The 20,142-nt window shown below is 45.6% G+C and overlaps 1 protein-coding gene across 4 annotated transcripts in view; it reads right to left on the reverse strand.

The window, feature by feature from the left end:
• Nr3c2 (nuclear receptor subfamily 3 group C member 2) overlaps positions 1–20,142 on the reverse strand; it is a 239,668-nt gene that overhangs the window by 16,414 nt on the left and 203,112 nt on the right. For all 4 annotated transcript variants that reach the window (XM_070022180.1, XM_070022182.1, XM_070022181.1 and 1 more), the window contains exons 7-8: positions 11,079–11,209; positions 5,034–5,191 (exon numbers count right to left, since the gene is read on the reverse strand). In XM_070022180.1, the coding sequence (XP_069878281.1) occupies positions 5,034–5,191; positions 11,079–11,209 (289 nt within the window). The remainder of the gene's footprint in view (positions 1–5,033; positions 5,192–11,078; positions 11,210–20,142) is intronic.

The following is a 20,142-nucleotide window of genomic DNA, read 5'->3' on the forward strand; positions in this document are numbered from 1 at the left end:
CCCTTCCTCCTTCAGGCCAGGACATAGGAATGAACGAGGAGCAGCTGCCTGCCATCCAGGTCCTGGCTGCGGCCAGGTGACGGAGCTCCCGGCCTGCTTTCCCCCGCCCGGCCGGCTCCCTGGGTCTGCACGGGGTGCAAGCCAGTGGCAGGCGGAGCTGGGCTCCTCTGCTTGGTTTGCGTCTTACACCACTCTGTCCACCATGCGACTATGTGTTGTCACGTCTGGGCAACAAAATCAAAATACAATTCTATGCTCCTTAATAGAAAAAGAGGGATGCTATTACTCTCGCCTTGAACGCTCACTTGCCTGCACACGGACCATACAAAAAGCCCTTGATCGGTAAAAACAAATGAAGTTAGCACTCGATTCGTTAGACACGTGTTTCTTCTGACACCCATAGGGAATGCATTGCTGTTCTTCCCAGGAGCTCAAAATGATTACTGTCCAGGCCATCTGATGAAACAGAGAACCTCTATGCTTCACACACAACGCGCACACGTTGGCAGTGCACAGACACACCTAGCCTTCGGGGCTTGCCCTAGCTGCTTCTCTATGAAGGACTTTTTTGGGGGCGGGGTGGGGGTGGGGGTGATTGATGTTCAGAGGGCTCACGGTTCTCACATTCAGCTGTCAACCCATCTTTCCGGACTGTTCCTTTCACCTGGCTCGGCTGGGCCCTGCTAACATGTTTGTGCACCGTGTGGCAGGAATCCACTCGTGGCCTGAGAGCTGGGGACATGGGCAGAAGCCGGCGCACTGCAGGGTCCAGCAGAACTGCGACCGACACTCGAGCAGCGCTTACTGGGGTCACGTGACCACAGACACAGATGCGCTCATCCCCCAGGTGAGCAGAACTCTGCCCCACAAACAGCCAACGCGGTAAAGTTCTCTGTAGCCCTGGAGAGAGCCCTACTAATGCTGATACCCAGGTGTGAAACTCCTGATTCTCCCACCCCAGCCCTCCTGACTGTCAGGATTACAGGCATGTGCTACTATGCTCAGCTCACGATCAAGCACATTTGACACTTTTAATTAAGGGTTTAGGAATTAAATGATTCCCCAAACAGTTCTCCTTTCATCAAGGTGGAGTAAGAAGTAAATTTGTCCTCTTTTGAAACAACCAAAAGTGCTTAAGAAAAGAGAAAAAAAAAACATGAAAAAATGATGTCTAAGTCCCTGAATAACAATGAATCACAAGGCTACTAGAAGTAAACAGGAAGAAAGATTTGTGGCTTTGGCTTTCATCTGACTGCTTACAGAGAGCCTGAAAAACACAACTCAGAATAAAACAGTAGTCACCCTGACTGCTGTAGTGGGAATCTGAACTGTCCCCCAAGAGCCCATGTGAAGAAGAGTGATCCCAAACCTCAGCTGCTCGTGCGGGCAGTGGAGAGCTTGGGAGACTGGGCCTAGAGGATGTCTCTGGCTCACCGGAGTGCACACCCAGTTCACAGGGGTAGACTCAGCTCACAGGGTGAACACCAGCTCACAGGGTGTACACTCAGATCACAGGGTGTACACTCAGATCACAGGGGGTAGACTCAACTCACAGGGTATACACTCAGATCACAGGGGGCAGACTCAGCTCACAGGGTGCACGCTCAGATTACAGGGTGAACACTCAGCTCACAGGGTGAACACTCAGCTCACAGGGTGAACACTCAGCTCACAGGGTGAACACTCAGCTCACAGGGTGAACACTCAGCTCACAGGGTGTACACTCAGATTACAGGTATACACTCAGCTCACAGGGTGAACACTCAGCTCACAGGGTGTACACTCAGATTACAGGTATACACTCAGCTCACAGGGTGAACACTCAGCTCACAGGGTGAACACTCAGCTCACAGGGTGTACACTCAGATTACAGGTATACACTCAGCTCACAGGGTGAACACTCAGCTCACAGGGTGTACACTCAGATTACAGGTATACACTCAGCTCACAGGGTGAACACTCAGCTCACAGGGTGTACACTCAGATTACAGGGTGAACACTCAGCTCACAGGGTGAACACCCAGCTTACAGGGTGTACACTCAACTCACAGGGTATACACTCAGCTCTCAGGGTGAAGACCCAGCTTACAGGGTGTACACTCAGATCACAGGGTGCACACTCAGCTCACAGGGTGAACACTCAGCTCACAGGGTGAACACTCAGCTCACAGGGTGCACACTCAGATCACAGGTATACACTCAGATCACAGGTATACACTCAGCTCACAGGGTGAACACCAGCTCACAGGGTGTACATTCAGATCACGGGATGCACACTCAGATCACGGGGTGCACACTCAGTCCATTAGGAATACATTCAAATTACTAGGGTGTACCCTCCACTCATGGGGTATAAACTCAAATGGGATTGTGGGACCCTGGTCTCTTCTTTCTCTTTGTTCCCGGATTCCCCATGAAACAAATGTTTTGCTCACTATGAGAGATGGCTTGCTGGCCCAGAGCTACACGACAACTGACATGGACTAAAATCTCTCAGACTGTGAGTCAAAATAAACCTTTCCCTTTACAAGGTGATTCTGTCCGATCTTTGGTACAGTGATGGAAAGCCAACCTACTCATTGAAGTTTAAAATTCCATTCCTTCAAAACACATCTTTATGAGAATGAAAAGTGGAACCACAGACTGGGAGAAAATGCTGGCAAATTACATATCTGATCAAGGATTTGTATCTTGACAGTTCTCAAAACTGAACAGTCAGAGAACACATAAGAAAAAAAGATGAAGGACACTTCAAAGAAAATAATCGAATACTATCTCCCCCCAAAAGACGTAAAGAAATAAACGAGCAAAGGAAAAGATGCTCTACCTCATCAATCATTAGGAAATAAAAATTAAAAGCTACAGAGAGATACCATACACTACAGAATGGCCCCAAACAAAGCTGGGTGCCAATGGCTCACACTTATAACCCTAGCTACTTAGTAAGAGGCTGAGATCTGATGATCTTGATTCAAAGCCAGCCAGGGCAGGAAAGATCATGAGACTTATATCCAGTTAATCACCAAAAAGCCAGCAGTGGAGGTGTGGCTCAAGTGGTAGAACACTAGCTCAGGAGTAGCACCCAGGCCCTGAGTTCAAGCACAATAACAATAACAATGAAACAACCATGCTAAGTATTAGCTAGGATGTAGAGCAGTCAGAACTGTCATTTCTTATGGGGATATAAAATCATGCACCTACTTTGGAAAACATTTTGGTGTTTCCTGAAAAAATGAAAATACCACTCCAGTATTAACAGGCATTCTATTGCTTGGTATTCCCACAAAGAAAGAGAAAGCATTGTCTATATAAAGAATTGCACATCACTTCAGCACAGATTGACAAGGTCTAACTTTGCCCTGGGCCTACCTGGAACTCTGAATCCTCTCGCCTATACCTCCTAAATATCTGGGACTACAAGCATACACCACCATTGAGTCTGAATGTTCCACCTGTAATTGTATGTATAACTACGCAATGATTTTGATGCCTGTATAAATAAAATTATTAAGAAAGAACTACAAGTTTCCATTCTCTCCACTCTAATCTCTAGGAAGATGACCCTTTAGTGACATCAGTGGGAAAAAGGTAATGTGCTTCTCCCTCACGTAGGAGGTGTGTGTGTGTGTGTGTGTGTGTGTGTGTGTGTGTGTGTGTGTGTGTGTGTGTGTGTGTGTGTGTGTGTGTGTAGAATGGACGGCCACACACCCACTGTAGCTCCATCTCCTGTATTTCCTCCGGTGAGGATCACAGGGCCTGGCTTACCAACATCCCTGATTTGTACTAGGCCACACAATTTAAATTCCTGATAAGCAGCAAAGTTATGTATCACAGAATTCACCTTGTAACAACTTTGTCATCGTGGAAGAAATTTAGAGAAAGCAGAGGTCAGCGATGTGCCAGGATCCCCATGTGTGCAACACTGGGCAAGGACATTCTAGTATCACAGAGAGCTGATGTGCCACTACACGAGCCAACTTTCATTACAACTGGAATAGCATTATAATATCGCTCATCAAGCCTGTCAAATCACCCAGGCCAAATCTGAACAGGAACATCTCTGGAAGAAACCCTGGAAACTTCCCAAACATGAAGAACTGACTTAGCATGACTGTCTACAACATTCTTTGAGCCAGAATTGGAAAAACCTGTTTGCAATGTGAAAGGAAAAGCAGAATCTGCTTGTTTATTTTTGTGTGTGCTGGTACGGAGGCCTGAACTGAAGATCTGGGTGTTGTCTCTGAACATTTTTGCCTAAGACTAGTACTTCATCACGTGAGCCAGAGCTCCACTCATGGCTTTTTTGGTGTTTAACTGGAAATAGGACTCTCACAGACTTTTCTGCTCAGGATGGCTCTGAATAGTGATCCTCAGACCTCAGCCTCATAATTAGTTAGGAGTTCAGGTGTGAGCCACAGGAACCCAGCAAGAAGCATATTTTAAGTGACACACAAAGGAAGATATCTGAATCAATGTTTTGTTGAAACGGCTAACTCCTCCACTACATCTTTGATTGGTGTAGTGAGAAACAAGAGCAGAATTTACTTTCCGTATTTGCACAGGATATGAAGAATAATAAAGAATGACTCCCATGAAGAATAATGACTATAGGATTCAAAACTTGGCAAAGATTGAAATGGTCCAAACTGGCCCTGAACCACAAATAATGTTTTCGAAAGATCGAGTTGTTAGATTAGCAGTTGTAGAAGACGGACACTATTTGTGTAATGTGAAAGCAAACATTTGTACTTAACCAAACATTTCCTAAATGGCAAGCAAAAATGTGAAACCCTATCTGACACCTGTAGCAAATCTGACGGCCTTCCCCGGCGTGGACACAGAGCCGCCCTTTGTGGAAGAGAATGTGCTCTGCGGGCGATCGAGAGGAATCCGCTCAAGCCAGTCTGAACTCCTGCAGCCTCCCACTAGATGAGAAAGCTCGGTTCTCCCCAAAGGACACGATCTGGTTCCGATGGGGCACGTGACACATGGCCGAGGCTCCTTCTCTGACCAGAGCCTAGCATGCTACTTACGTCGTGCATGGAGTCCAGAAGCTTGGTCAGTTGGTAGAACCTCTGCCAGCTCTGCCCAGAGTTGTTGGGACACTTGGTCACCATCTTCCGCAGTTCTTTGATGTAATTTGTCCTCATTTCTTCAAATGCAGCCTGGCATTTGAGGCCATCTTTAGGAACTGTGTTAAGGAACACAGACATAGAAACCATGAGAGGTCAACACATCGTTAGCATCTGACTAGTTAAATGGCCGCAGAGACCTTCAGCTCATAAAGGACTAATGATGAGGCTGGATAGTAAATCTTGGTTAGTTGCAATTATGAATAAACATGCCCAGAGACAGACACCAAGGAACAATAACCACTATGTGCCAGCTGCGTATTATTACTTTGCATATATTAGCCCGCTTGCATCCTGTCATCAATGTCAGGGAAAGAGTCCATTCTATGATTCTCATTCTGCAGATGAGGAAACCAGACGGTTCATGATTGTGTTCACACGGCTAATCAATAAACAGCAGGGCGGGAAGAGTCCTCTGACTTCAAAGCCCCCACCCCCGGACTGGGCGACATGGCTGGGGTCTGTCATGACAGCGTTCTGTGAGTCTGACGAGGCCATGCCTCAGAGGAAGGAAGGTAGATGGTGATTTCTGTGGGACAATAGAAGAGACACAATCTAAGCTGCAGGCTAGCAAGAGCGTTCAAGTCTAACCGTCTCGGATTGTGGGAAATAGGCAGCTACGGGGGGAGGGGGCTGCCGCTCCGAGAAGCATGTCTATCTCTGTTCCAGGACCACCTGACTATGGAGAGGTGCTGTCATGTGACCTTCCAGGATGAGCTGGAGGGGTGCACGCGAGGGCTGACCCAACCGGGACTGCAAACGCAGCACAACGAGAAGCTTCTGAAGAGAACAAGCCATGCTAACTTTGAGCTGGAGTGCTGCAAAAAATGGAGGGTCAGGAGTTCTTCTTTCCTCTTATGTTGTGGCTAGGTTTTGTATATAAACAAAATGAAGTTAATCTGAGTGCAATACTCTAGAAGCTGGGCCTGTGGCAGAGTGTGTGTGTGGGGGTGCGGGGGTGCGGGTTCTTGGCTAGCACAGGACAAGTCCAGTTTCACCCCAGCCCCTCTCTACCCTGCAAAGAAGACTTGGAGACTCAGGACTTTCCCAAGCCACTGTGGAGGCACTGCACAGAGGAAGGGGTGAGGAGGAGGACGTGATGGCGTAGCTAAAGCTAAACTGAAGTAATAGAAAACCTCCTTCCATGTTTGCTTTTCATCATGCTTTTGTCAGACCTTAGAGAAGCAAGGCCACTTTTAGGGGATGAAGACAGAAAGGAGACTCATCTTGTGGTATACTCACTCGGATTTTCATTTCTTCTTGTACCTGGTATAAATACATGCTTCCTTGATTTTGGTTTCTAAGTATTGTATAAGCACCTAGAAACTCGGCATATTGGTTCCTAACCAACTTTTTTTACCGTACAGATGCAAATTTTCTTGCGAATTAACTTCTACTATTATGTTGGTAATCTTCTTGAGTTTAACTGAGACTTTTGACTTGTGGTTCATTTAAATCTATGTTGATCAAAGGGGAAAAATATCCCTAGCAGCAATTGCACAAATTCTCGAAGTTTTCAAGTGTTAGTTATGGTTTTGAGTATCTGACTTTTGCATTCAGAGTTAAATGTCATCCATGCTAAAACAAAGAGAATTTTTTGGTTGGTTTAAAATTAAAAGGTTGTTTTAAAAGCACAGCAGAATGGTAAAAATCAGGACGTTAATCATGGTTTTTTGTATATCTACTATCTATAAGAAGTTTCACAAACTCAAAACTTTCTACAAAAAACTGGAAGTTCACAAATAATAGCTTATACTTGCAATCCACAGACCAACACATCTGAAATTGAACTTTTAATTTTTCAATATAGATACTTGTACAGATATCACTGTATATATTAGAAAAATCACCCATCATGAAAACAGAGTAAATTTCACTACTTTATTTCAATATTGTTTGGTACAATTATGTCTGAACAGAGACTTTCCGATTCTGATGGGCTGTTTTATCAAAGAGACTCAAGATCATCATCTCTTGCATCTATCAAAGACGCTCAAGGTTGTAATATCTTGCATCAAATCTTATTACTTTTATTTTACTTCTACAACTGAAATATACTGCACCAACTTTCCCAGCCAGATTTTTTTTTAGAAGTTGAAACAAACCAATAAATAAAGGGAACTTAAGCAAAACCTCAAGTTTTGGAAGTCTGCCTGGAGTTTCTGAATTCGCTTATTAAAGTACAGTGGAGCTGCTGGAAGCCATCCACAGTTCCTGGGCTAGAGAAGCAAGAGACAACAGAGGAGGGGGCTGGTCTGCGTTTCTCTGCAAGCTCAAGAATGGGAGACTCTTGATGTCATCACTAAACATCTCGATGTACTGGATATCAGGCGAACAACTTCACATTCTTAAGTATGAACAGTTTTCATGCATTCAAGCACAAATGAGTAAAAGAGGCCTATTAGAATCTGAATTGTCTGTGATTCATGAAATTATTTTTTTATTGTGAAAATACTGTGCAGAGGGGTTACAATTACATGGGCAAGATAATGAGTACATTTCTTATCAAGCATTGTAGCCTCCTCCTTTGTTTCCCCTTCCCATCCCTTCCCATCCTCCCCCCGCCCCCATCCAATCCTCCTCCCCCCTCCCCCCTCATGAAATTCTTTTCTTATGTTCTCTTGCTGTTTAATTTTGCTTTCCCCTGTCATTAAAGAAGTTGTAACTGGAGCTGGATGCTCACACCTGTAATCCTAGCTGTTCAGGAAGCTGAGATTGGAGGGCTGCGGTTAGAAGCTAGCTCATGCAGAAAAGTCCATGAGACTCTTATCTCTGATGAACCGGCAAAAAGCCAGCGGTATAGCTATGGTTCAAGTGATGGAGCACACCAGACTTGAGTGAAAAAGCTAAGGGAGAATGCCCATGTCCTGAGTTCAAGTTCCGGTACCAGTGTACACACACACACACACACACACACACACACACACACACACACACACACACACACACACACACACACACACACACACACACACACACACACACACACACACACACACACACACACACACACACACACACACACACACACACCCTGAAGCATCCAGCTACTTGGAAGCCAATAAATTAATTCAGAAACAAAATGACATCAGAATCTATTAGAGGTTGAAGAACCATGGACAGAAAAGGGTCAGACAGTAATGGGGACTGAGAACTGAACATTTATAAAGATTTAGTATCATGGGCAATTTTAGAACACTATGAATAATTTTTTTGAAGTATTTTTTCTAACTAGGATTAGTTAGTAACAAAGCTTGGAAAGGAGAATGAAATTACTTTCAGCACTTTAAAGACTATTTCCCCAAAGTCACGGTCCAGAGAGGAACGGAGGCCAGCGGGAGCCAGGAGAGATGCCCGCTTCTCCCCGGCTGCCCTGCGGACAGAAGCTGCGAAGCCACAGCTCCCGGAGCTGGGGGGAGCCGAGGGGCTGAGGGGTGCTGAGGCCCGGCACTCTGGAGAGGACATGCCTGCCCTGGGCAATCACAGATAAATATAAATAAAACAGAGCAGAAGGCCAAAAGCAACCCCGCCCCCTCTGCCAACTTGTGCTGGCCAAACAAAACACGGCTGTGAACCGCTGGTCCCTCCCTGCCAGACCTTGGCTGTGCCCCTCTGCGAGGTACCTGATAATTCTACATAACCCCATCCGAAGCTGCTCCTGCTGCCGCCACCAGGCCTCGGCCCAGGCTCAGACTCCTGAGGGGACAGGGACAACGCTGGATGTGAGGCCCAAGCCTAGAACTGAGCTGTCAATGTCCCAAGGTGGCTGCCAGCATTTGATGAGGTAATACTTGGTTGACGCTGGATCTGGAGGACCCCAAGTATGGCGGCCAGGTCCATCTCTGGCTCCCGACCCTGTGGCTCAGACTCAGTCCTCAGAGCCAATCACTCCTTGCTGGAAATAAAACATCTCTGCCTGTTCCACCCTGAGCACCCGGCTCCTGAAACCCTTTTCCTCTAGCAGACTCTACGAACTCTGTCTGCTTCCCAATCCTTATGTCCCGCACTCCAGCCATGGCTAGTTTTTTCCAGCCACTGCCAGTTCATTCCAGTCAAGGCTAGTTCATTCCAGTCAAGGCTAGTTCATTCTAGTCAAGGCTAGTCCATTCTAGCCAAGGTTAGTTCTGTCCTCCCTTGTCTCCTCTGGTACCATCAACTTTCCTTGTATTTGGCAACAGAAGCCTAAAGAAGCTTTTCATCAATTTGCAAGTTTCTGCCTATCTAGCACCTGCCCAATGCCTAAAGATCCCCTCCAGCCACCTCTCATCTTCTCAGTCATCCCTGCAAATCACCATCTTATCCCTGGCTCTCAGCTCCTAAAGCTGTCCTCGCTGAGAGTCCATCTCTGTCCCTTCGGCTCTGCCACCACTTTTAATAAGACTCAACTGTGTTTTTTTTTTCTCTTCTTTACATCATGAGAACCGGCCAACCACTGAGCTTCAGCTGTGATTTTTTAAAGAAAATTTCCATGGCATTTTCTCAATTCTACTCTTAAATTACCCCCATTTTCCCAGCTATCTCCATCAAAATAAAACACTGTACTTTATACCCCACAAAAATCTTCTCCAAGGGGCTGGGAAGGTGGCTCAGTGGTAGAGCGCTTGCCTTGCATGCATGAGGCCCTGGGTTCGATTCCTCAGCACCACATAAGCAAAAAGAAAAACACCGGAAGTGGCGCTGTGGCTCAAGTGATAGAGTGCTAGCCTTGAGCTGAAGAGCTGGGGGACAACGCCCAGGCCCAGAGTTCAGGCCCCACAACCAGACCACCTCCCCCCCCAAAAAAAAATCTTCTCCAAATCCTGTCCTTAATATGTTTCTATTAATGGCATCTTTCTGTGCCCCAAACAGTGCTACTTGTAATACATTATGCTTTTTTTTTTTTTTTTTTGGCTGGTTGTGGGGCCTGAACTCTGGGCCTGGTTACTGTCCCTGAACTCTTTTGCTCAAGGCTAGTACTCTACCACTTTGAGCCACAGCACCACTTCCAGTTTTCTGGTGATTACTTGGAGATAAGAGTCTCATGGACATTCCTGGCCAGGCTGGCTTCTAACCATGATCCTCAGAACTCAGCCTCCTGAGTTGGGAGGACACCCAGCCACACCTGCTTTTATTTCCCCTTCTCAGCTCCCAAGGCCAAGTCTCTGTGGTTTCAGAATGCGCCAACAGCCCTCTAGCACACAACCAATCCTCAGTTGACAGCCCAGCCAAGGTCCTCCGCTCCAGCCCAGCTCTCCCGAGTCCCCCCTGCTGCCTCCCCTGACATGAAGCATGAGACAAGCTCGGTCCTGCCACCTGCGCAGAGCCTCCTGAGCCACACTCGGACTATCTGACAAAGTTTGGATTTTCACAGCGGATGCAGAGCATCTGGTCCAGTCTACATCCAATCCTCATTCCCCACTACTGCCCAGCGGGCACAATGCAGAGCCCCTTGTGTGTAAAAACTGGAAACTAATGGGTTAAACAAGACTGTACCAAAATGTATGCCCCTTGATTCTGTTTCTCCCCTCCCCTCAACCCCTGTTACACACACACACACACACACACACACACACACACACACACACACACACACACACACACACTCCCCACCACCGGTACGTTCCCAACAGGAACACATCCTGTGCTGATATAACCCTTCCACTGGGACATGCCTCCTTCCATCATCACCGCTCACGTGTATTGAAGTTTTTGCCTTGTCTCACAGTACAAGCTCCATGACGGTAGCGTGTATTTCCAGTGCATACATGGCAGCCCTCTAATGCATACTTAGTGGCCACTATGCATTCTCATTTGCAAAAGTAACTTAGCCCATCGAAGGTCAAAGCCCTCCTCCCATCCCCTCACTACTTTTATTCTCTTCTTAGCAGCTACTGGCGTTGTATGGACAGGCAAGTCCCCCCGGGCTGGCTTGCCCATGTGGAGGGGCCAGGGTGGAGCCGGGCCTACCTGTGCTCAACAGCAGCAGAACCTTCATGACGGTGTACTCTTCGAAGGTGAGCTGCAGCCGCACGAACTGAAGGCTGATCTGGTGCATCCCCTGGCACAGCTCATACATGGCAGACTGGTGCATCTTCTCCCTGCCAAGACAGGTGGCAAAGGCTGAGAACCCAGAAACCTGCATTCCTTGTAAACCCCAGGCTAGAGGCCCGAGACAGGTTAGTAGAGACCTTGCCTGTGTCTTTTGGCTTCCACATCAAACAGTCGTGTGTGTGTGTGTGTGTGTGTGTGTGTGTGTGTGTGTGTGTGTGTGTGTGTGTTCTGAGGCTTGAACTCAGGGCCTGGAACTCTCACTTGACTTTCCCAAGTATGACTGGTATGTAACCACTTGAGCCACACTTCCGCTTTTGGCTCTTTTTCCAACTAAACAATAGAGAGAATAAAATACTTCTGGAAAGACCAACATTCATTGTGGCTGAAACAAACCTACAAAGCATCGGATTCTTGGAACAGCCTTTCAAGGAAATAACATTTACGACTGTAACTTCTCTACATTGGATGGTAAACCAAGGGAAAAGCACTGAGAAGGAAGATGTTCACAAGCTGGAAGTGACTTGTCTGGCATTGAACATGAGCACCAGACACCTCTGTGCCAACGTGTTTCTGCTATCAAGAGGTGTGAACACAACATTCACACACAGGTGAAAGGTTACAGAGAGACAGGACCGTTCATGGTGATAACACACCTCACAAAGGCTTTTTTTTTTTTTTTTGCACTTTGGTGTGAACGGAATCTCTTTTAACTGTTTTATGAATCCAGTCGTCATGATCCAACTTCTTGGCTGACATGAAGAGCTGGATTTCTTCTTGCTAATTGTCTTCGCATTCATGACGAGGAACTATACACACCAGGAATCCAGGTTCTAACCCCAGGTCTTTGCCTGCAAAACCCAGGCTTTTCCCCCCTTCCAAGATGTCAGCCCATGATACCATAGTTTTCAGCTCTTGTTGCCCAATTATGAAGAGATATGCAGAACCTCAGAGATTTTGTCATTACAGTCACTCATTTGTTTCATCTTTGATCCTTATTGTGTGGTAAGATTTTGTGTTTTCAAGTTCCACTGCTATTTCCATAGCATGACACTGAGTTCTCCAAATGAATACTCTGTACTCCATCTAGCTTGAAATTCCACTCAAACAAGCCATCTCAAAAACGTTTTGTATAGAAATGTACGTCCAAAGCAATGGCAGTCTTTGTGGCATGATACTGATATTAATGGAACATTACTTTGGAGAAATACTCTGCTACATGATTTTATTCATCTTATAATTTTAAATCATTTTGAATGGAATAATGTAAAAATATACTTGATTTCTGTAGGAAACTCAAGCATATGTATGTAATGGCTCTAAAAAAAAGAAAAGTAAATGTATCCCCAAAGTCATCCTTGAACAGTATGAATAAAAGTGGGAGAGGTTATGGAGGCAGGAAAAAGCCCTGTATTAGGTGAACATCAAATATGAGTAACGGACAGTTACTAGTGTCCACTTGAGGATTGTGAGCAGTTATTCTTGTGCACGCCACTTATTTCTAAACATCTTGTGTGTAAGAACAGAATAAGCTTGGTAAATAAATAAATACAACAACCAAAGTAGACATAGAAATCCAGTTTCAATTCTAAATAGGATGGGTTAAAATATTGGCAACAGCAACAAAAAGAAGAGAGGAGAGAAAGGGAGAGGAAGAGGGAGAGAGAGAAGCAGAGGGAGAGGTGGGGAGGGAGGCAGGGGAGAGGGAGGAGGACAGAGAGGAAATCATTACTTTCCCAGACTGACTTTGAACTTTCAATTCTCTTGCCTAAGCCACCTGAAGGCTAGGATTATAGGAGTGAGCCATGGTACACAGTTCTTGCAAATATTGTTAAAAATATTCACCAGCTTAGTAAAGTTGAGATTTTTCTCACAGTGAGAAACCAATTTTATTCAGAGTTACAAATTCATCTGTTCTCTCAGAACATCCATTTTAATAAACCAAAATCATATGACCATTTGTAAATAGTTCTGAAATATGAAATTAAAATAATACAAATCATCCAAACCAAATTCTGACTGAAAGAAAAAAATGAACATCCTGGGTTAGAAAGTATTTTTTCCCCTTGCTTTTTAAAGAATTTGGAGATAGAAATGAAGCTGCTACACATGATCATAGGGATTAGAAAAACTCCGATTAAAATTACACTGGGTAAGGTATCAAAATTTCCAAGACTGTGTGCTTACTGTGGCTTTCAAGTCAGTCCTGGTGTAATCTGAACAACATTCATATCTACAGAACTCGAGGCATCTCACTACTGTTGTATATCAACAGTGTTGAGGGCAATTCACTGAATTCACCAGCCAAGGGGGCCCTCTTGTTTTGGTATAAGGTTCTGACTTACACAACTAAAATAGACAGTATTCAAAAGTATAAGCACTCAGTTGTTTGAAAGTCAAGCTGATGGCAGATGAGGAGGCAAAGTAACTGCCCATGTTCAATGGGCACAAAACTTCACTTTTCCAAGATGAGAAGAATGCTTGGACAGCAAAGGGAATCTACAAATCACTACTGTACACTTTAAGCAGGTCAAGATGGCAGAACTTACACTTATGCTACTATTAAAAAATTTGAAGATAAGAAAACTATGAGTCTCTCTATTGATTAGATTTGCTGTAGTTAAGCAGAAATTAAGGAGCTGATGTGTGTGCTTAATTATGTGATTTCTCTTATGCACTTTATTCTTCCTTCTAACCTACAAAATATGTAGCTTTTTGTCTTTCTGTGTCTCAGTGGATTTTCAGACTTACTTTATCAGTGCCTTTATTGCAGGCTACCTCACTACTTTTAGGGAACAGGAAGGGTAACAATTCTTTAATAAACCACAACTTCCAAAGGTCGCTCAGAAACAGTTCCTCCAAGGCCTGTCTGTTGTGGTGCTACTGCCTTGGCAGAGAAGAAGAAAACAGAACTTCCGTTACTACTTTTCCCTTCCCACAAATTCACATTTCAGAACTGTGATACTTTCGCAGGAGCCCATTTTACATATGCCAAAGCGTGAGGGTTCCCTGAGTTCTCCACCTATAGAAACCTCAAAGGAACTGTGACATTTCTTCCCAGAGACTTCAGCAACACTGCTACACTGCACCTTGTGACCCCAGCATCCAGGCATGGCCATCATTTCATTTAAGGAGCCGCCACAGGAAGGGATCCTTGAAATACTGCACCTTAGCACTGACCAGTGCCACCGCTCTCTGTCCCTCTTCTCCCTAGTGAGGTATGGATCTTTCTTTGGTTGGTTTTTATGTGGTGCCTGGGTCAATAACACTGCAAGTGGTAGATAAAATAAGCCAGCAGAAACCAAGAGCAGCTAAACATTGGATCCTGCCTTTGAGCGGGGTGTTTCTTTGTAAATATAAACAAAACAAAGAAATGGTTAATCAGGTTTGAAGTCTTTCTAGGCAAATTCACTAGGAATCCTGTCAGCAAGACTGTTTGCTATTACTCCTTGAAATCGGCTCTAGGAATGATATACTTTAGGACTAACGTGGGCAGAATTATTTCCAGTCTTACAGCAGAGAGTTAAATAAGTTGAGTTCATAGCAGAGCAGAAAGGCCAGACCTTACATCTGATAGCACACACCACATCACCATGTCTGAATAGATCTAACATTTGTTACGTGGTCAGTGTAACAGATGGTCCCTGTCTCAGGCTTGTTATTCTCCTAAAAAAAAAAAAACCCAGAATGCACAAACAGTTTTTCTCCCCTTTTCAAACCCTAATTAGAATAAAGATGATCTCAATTTGGACATTCAAATTATTCCAGTTCACTGTCTGACTTTTTCATGGCCTTTTGAGATGTTTCCTTAACTGACCAACAGAATGTATTGTAGGAAGACCATTTTGCTAGTTGCGCCTCTAAGATCTGCTCATTTTTTTTTTAAATCGTGGTTGTGCAACTGATTTACAGCCAGGACAGACCTCAGCTGCCAGGTGTGGAAATCATTTGACGATGCTGTCTGTGTTTTGCTTTTCTGGACTACCGCCCTGGAGAACCCATTGTGTGATCCATTGGTCTCGATGACATTCATCTATTCTCTATCAATTGTTCACAGTCCATTCTAGTAAGAGCTAAGAGCCTCTCCACAGTCTTGTTTGTCACCATAATTGATGTTCCAGAAAGAATGTGTTTCCATAGACCTGCCACTGGAACGCAGCACCAGAATTTCCACTCCTTTTAATGATGCTGAACATGATAAATGACAGTCTAGAATTCTAGAAGAGGCCAGTCACATGGCTTCCATCTGTCAGACTTAGTGTGAAGGATGGGGAACACTCTTACCGTAAGTATTACACATCATATTTCCTAAAACACTTCTGTACCTTAGCTTCTCAATACAATCAGAAGCTGCTTGTGGGTACAGGGACATGTGTGTCTGGTAGTAGGAAGCCAGAACACAGCCGTTAACCCTTCTGGGAAACGCAGGATTTTAGAGAAGGTTGAGGAACCCAGCGGAATCTGTGATAAACCATAGTACAAAAATGATTGGACTTTGCCGACGCTTCAGCATTCATATTCTTCAACTGTGATTTAGTCTTTTTTTTTTTTTTTGTCTGTTATGGGCTTGAACTCAGGGTCTGGGTGCTGTCTCTGAGCTCCTTTGCTCAAGGCTAGAGCTCTACCACTTTGAGCCACAGTGCCACTTCAGGTTTTCTGGTGGTTAACTGGAAATAAAGTCTCATGGAATTTCCTGCTCAGGCTAGCTTCAAACTGTGAGCCTCAAATCTCAGCTTTCTGAGTAGCTAGGATTACAGGCGTGAGCCACCAGCGCTCAGCAAGCACTCTTTTTTTTTTTTTTTTGGTTGGTGTGGGGCTTGAACTCTGGGCCTGGCTGCTGTCATGAGCTCTTCAGCTCAGGGCTAGTGCTCTACCACTTGAGCCACAGTGCCACTTCCTGTTTTCTGGTGGTTAGCTGGAGATAAGAGTCTTATGGCCTTTTCTGCTGGCTTTGAACCACAATCCTCAGATCTCAGCTTCCCGAGTAGCTAAGATTACAGGTGTGAGCCACCAGCGCCTGGCTAAGGCACTCATTTTTTAAAAAGTGGTTTTAAGGCTATTCTCCAAGAGGCTACCTGGTGAGCCATGTGGACCCCCATCCATCTGTGAGGAGAGGACCACAGCAAACCAAATCCACCCAGCTGTCTCCTGTCCATTCCCGCAGGCACAGCGTGATCAGGGCTGGCCCTCGATTCCTACCCTACAGGGACTCCTCTCCTACTAGGAATTAATTGCACAGCGAAAGATTTAGCAAACCAGTTTTATTTTTTATTCTTGGCATTGGTAAGGAAGTCTATGTATGTCCTGGCTCTAGTTCTTGACTAGACTACAGTGATTTACTTATTCCACGAAATTTTTTTGGAAGGGGAATCAAACCGCACTGACAGCAGTACTCTAGGATTGGGACGGAGGTGGGCTGGCCTCACAGCCTTGTTCTTCAACACCAAAGTGAGTTTGGATCCTCTCGAGCATTTGCTCACCGCTCATCTGGCTCACTGAGACTGCCCAGCAGCCTGGTGTCCTGCCGCCCTCCCTCCATGCCGGCCGCTCCATCACTCGTGGGCTCAACCAACTACAGGTCAGAAAGGCTTGGAAACTATTGCATCAGACGTGAATATATAGATTTATTTTGCTTGTCATGATTCCCTAAGTAATACAATATAGTAACTGCTTGGGATTGTAAGTAATCCACAAGTGTTTTAAAATATCAGGGAGAATGTGTGTAGGTTATTTGCAAATACTGCCTTGTGTTTTGAAAGGGACTCAAACATCCTTAGCTTTTGGGTGCCCTGGAACCCCTCACCCTCAATGCTGACGGACGGCTTCATACAAAGAGGGAGGAGATAAAGGAATGCAAGTTTTCCACTGAAAGACTGTTTTCATTACTGAGTCTCATTTGCAGGCTTCAGATTTCAATATTAAGTTTCTTGAACTTTAATGATTTGCAGACCTCACTGATGGCTAAATGGAAGATAGAAAACTTCCAGTGAGCTAGCACTGATCCATGCTGGGACATGTTGAATCCAAGCATGAAAATATTGTTTAATTTCAATAAGAAAGTGACCGTTGCTTATTTGTAAAAAAAAAAAAAGCATAAAAAGGTAGGATTCTTATTCTATGACTACTAAAGCTCAGAATGTGAACAGTTCATTCTCAATTTTGAACTCATCTAGACTACAGTTGAGTAAAAGATGGCTGTGGACCACTTTCCTGCTACAGAAGAGATACCTGTATTAACCAGAGTGAGAAGTGATCTTCTTCCTGGAGCAGCTCCAGCATGCTAGCACCTAGACCTGCATAACACAAACAAAACCAGGGTGGACAGCTGTGTCCACAGCCATGAACCAGTGGTTCACATCTGCAGAGGTCAAAATGACTATACGGATGGAGATATGGCAGGTAAAAAGCGACTGCGTTGTGCAGGAGGGAAAACACCCCAAATTCCAGAGACTTCGGCAGCACAGATACAACTATTCACAAGACTCAAACTGGACCCTAGGAAACATTCTTGGGTGCTATGGTGCTGGATGAAAGGGAGCTTTTTTTTTGTTTAAATCTTTCCAAAAGCCGATCTACTGTCTGTCTAAATAAAAGAAAAGAAAAAGGAATCCTGAGCTCAATTCATCTATTAGAGATTAGTCATGTGCCCTTTCTTATTACAGATTCCAAACATCTGTCACAAAGCAGATTTTGTTCAGGACACGATGAACAACTGCATCATTCATGACTGGTGAAAATGCGTAACTCCACCAGCACCGGTGCTGACATCCATGTCCCCGTGAAACTGCAGAAACACCAACGCCAGCACCCTCGTCTCTGCACTGTTTAGACAATTGTTAGTCAAGATTGCTGACATGTCCTAATCTTCCCCTTGATTCTGAAGTTCTGTGAACTTCCTTTAATCAGAACTAAATAAAGGCTCATCTAGTTTCTCTTTAATGGCAAACTGTCTGTTGGGATGAGAAGCAGTAAGTGGTAAGGCCCAACACCTCAGTAGTCTAAGTCCTGTGACCCTGGAGAAGGCAGGATCAGCTCACTGGTGGAGGACATTGATTCCATCCCCAGAACAACAATAACAACAACAACAATAACTACTGACCTACCACCCTTGCTAAGAGAAAGGGAAGGGAAGAGGCAAAGTGAGAGGAGTCATCAGAGAGGAAAGAAGCATTTTGGGGCTGGGCTTGCTGGGCAGGCAGGAGAACATCTGGAACCAGGGCGATGGAGGTGGAAACGGGACTAAGGAAAAGAGCAGAGCATACACAGATGGGCAGCAGGATCTATGATGCTGAAAGCAGACTTCTAAAGGAATCATTAGTTCAGCACACACTCACGAATTCTAGGTGTTGGCAATGGAAGGTCAGACCAAAGAGAAGCCAGGCTCCTGCCCTCCAAGGGCCGATGATGCTAAAACCAACTAGAAAGAACTTCAGTATGGAATAAAAAGGTATAGAGGAGTCCACTCTGGTGGTTGGAAAATGGTCCCTCTAAGTATTCTGGAATATTCTGAAGCGAGATAAGAAGTTGAGAAGGTGATTGTGTTACATAAAAGATCCTGTCCAAAAGGGCCATGAGCTCCGGAGTATCCAAAGCAGGCAGATGCGGCTGGTCAAGGAAACCGAAGCCTCTGAGGGAATTCACTAGAAGACATCGCCTGTTCCGAACACCACTGCTTCTGTTGCTGCGTTCAAGTCTATGGCTCGCCATCTGAGCTCAGACCTCCAGTGACCTGCAGGGAACATTTCTTGCTGTTACAGCCCTGGCTTTCTTGGCTTTTCCAGCCACCTTTTCACCAATTACTAGAGTGTAAGCCCCAAGAAGGAAGAAGATTGTGTTCTGCCCACTGATCTTCCAGGGTTCTTTGGCTCAACAAGGATCTGTGGAACGAATGACGGAGCAACCTCTGACCTTCCTTGTGAGTGGGTCTCAACGGAAGGAGGGTTTGGTGAGAATCAGAGCAGCTGGAAAAGTCAGTCCACATTTGGCTTCCGTCTGGAATGAATGGCTCTTCTTCCACGTTTCCATCCCGCTCAGGAAAAGACAAGAGTTGCCTTCATGCTTGCGTTGGGAACTTTTCCATGTAGGAACGTGCTTTTCTCTTTCTTCTTCGGGATCCTCAACTGTCGCTGAGGGTCGGGTAAGGGTGACCATGCCTAGACGGAGGGGGGAGGCAGAGGAGGCCACAGTGCACACCCGATGGACCCCACGGACCCCATGGACCGCACGGACTCCCCACCATCACACGCTGCGGACGCTGGCCCCAGCTGCCCAGCGAAAGATCAGGCGCTGGAAAGGACATGCTTCTTGGTTTTATAAATTCCTCACACTTACCCTAGAAGATTAAAAAATGGGAATTTCAGGAAGCTAGGTTTTTCAGTGACAGAAGGAAAAAAGTGTGGTGTGTGTGTGTGTGTGTGTGTGTGTGTGTGTGTGTGTGTGTGTGTGTGTCTGAGGTGGCGGGGAGAAAGAGGAGTTGTAATTTGAAAGGAGCAGAGAGGGAGGGAGACTGAGGATGAAGGAGGGAAGACACAGGAACCAGCCAAGAGGAAGCTGCTGGATTCACACCCCCAGGCTCCTCCCATCAGAGCCATCACCTGCTAACCCTGCTCCTTCTGGGGAATGGGTACCACAACATGCTTCTGGTTACCCGGGGCCTCCATGGGGATGCTCTGACCGTGCCGATACACCAGAGACTGTGGTGGAGCACACAGCCCTTGTCTCAGCCAGGCCTGGAGCTGGACAGCACCGGGCTCAAGGGGCCTCATCAGCACACAGTGGCCCAGGAAGTTCTCCCTGAGGAGGACTGGATGGAGACAGCAGCCTGACCCAGCAAAGGGATCCAGAGCACAGCAGGAAACAGGAAGTAAGTGATAAGAGAGCTGTCTGCTGGTCTAAGGGTGTCACCCCTTGAGACCTGGCCAGCGTGGGCTGACTTTGTCCTAGGTCCCAGTCAGCTGAGGCGACCTTCACTCCTGGAGTCCTC

The sequence above is a fragment of the Dipodomys merriami genome, unplaced genomic scaffold (assembly GCF_024711535.1).
Source record: "Dipodomys merriami isolate MVZ:Mamm:240054 unplaced genomic scaffold, mDipMer1.0.p SCAF_15, whole genome shotgun sequence".
NCBI classification, from domain to species: domain Eukaryota; kingdom Metazoa; phylum Chordata; class Mammalia; order Rodentia; family Heteromyidae; genus Dipodomys; species Dipodomys merriami.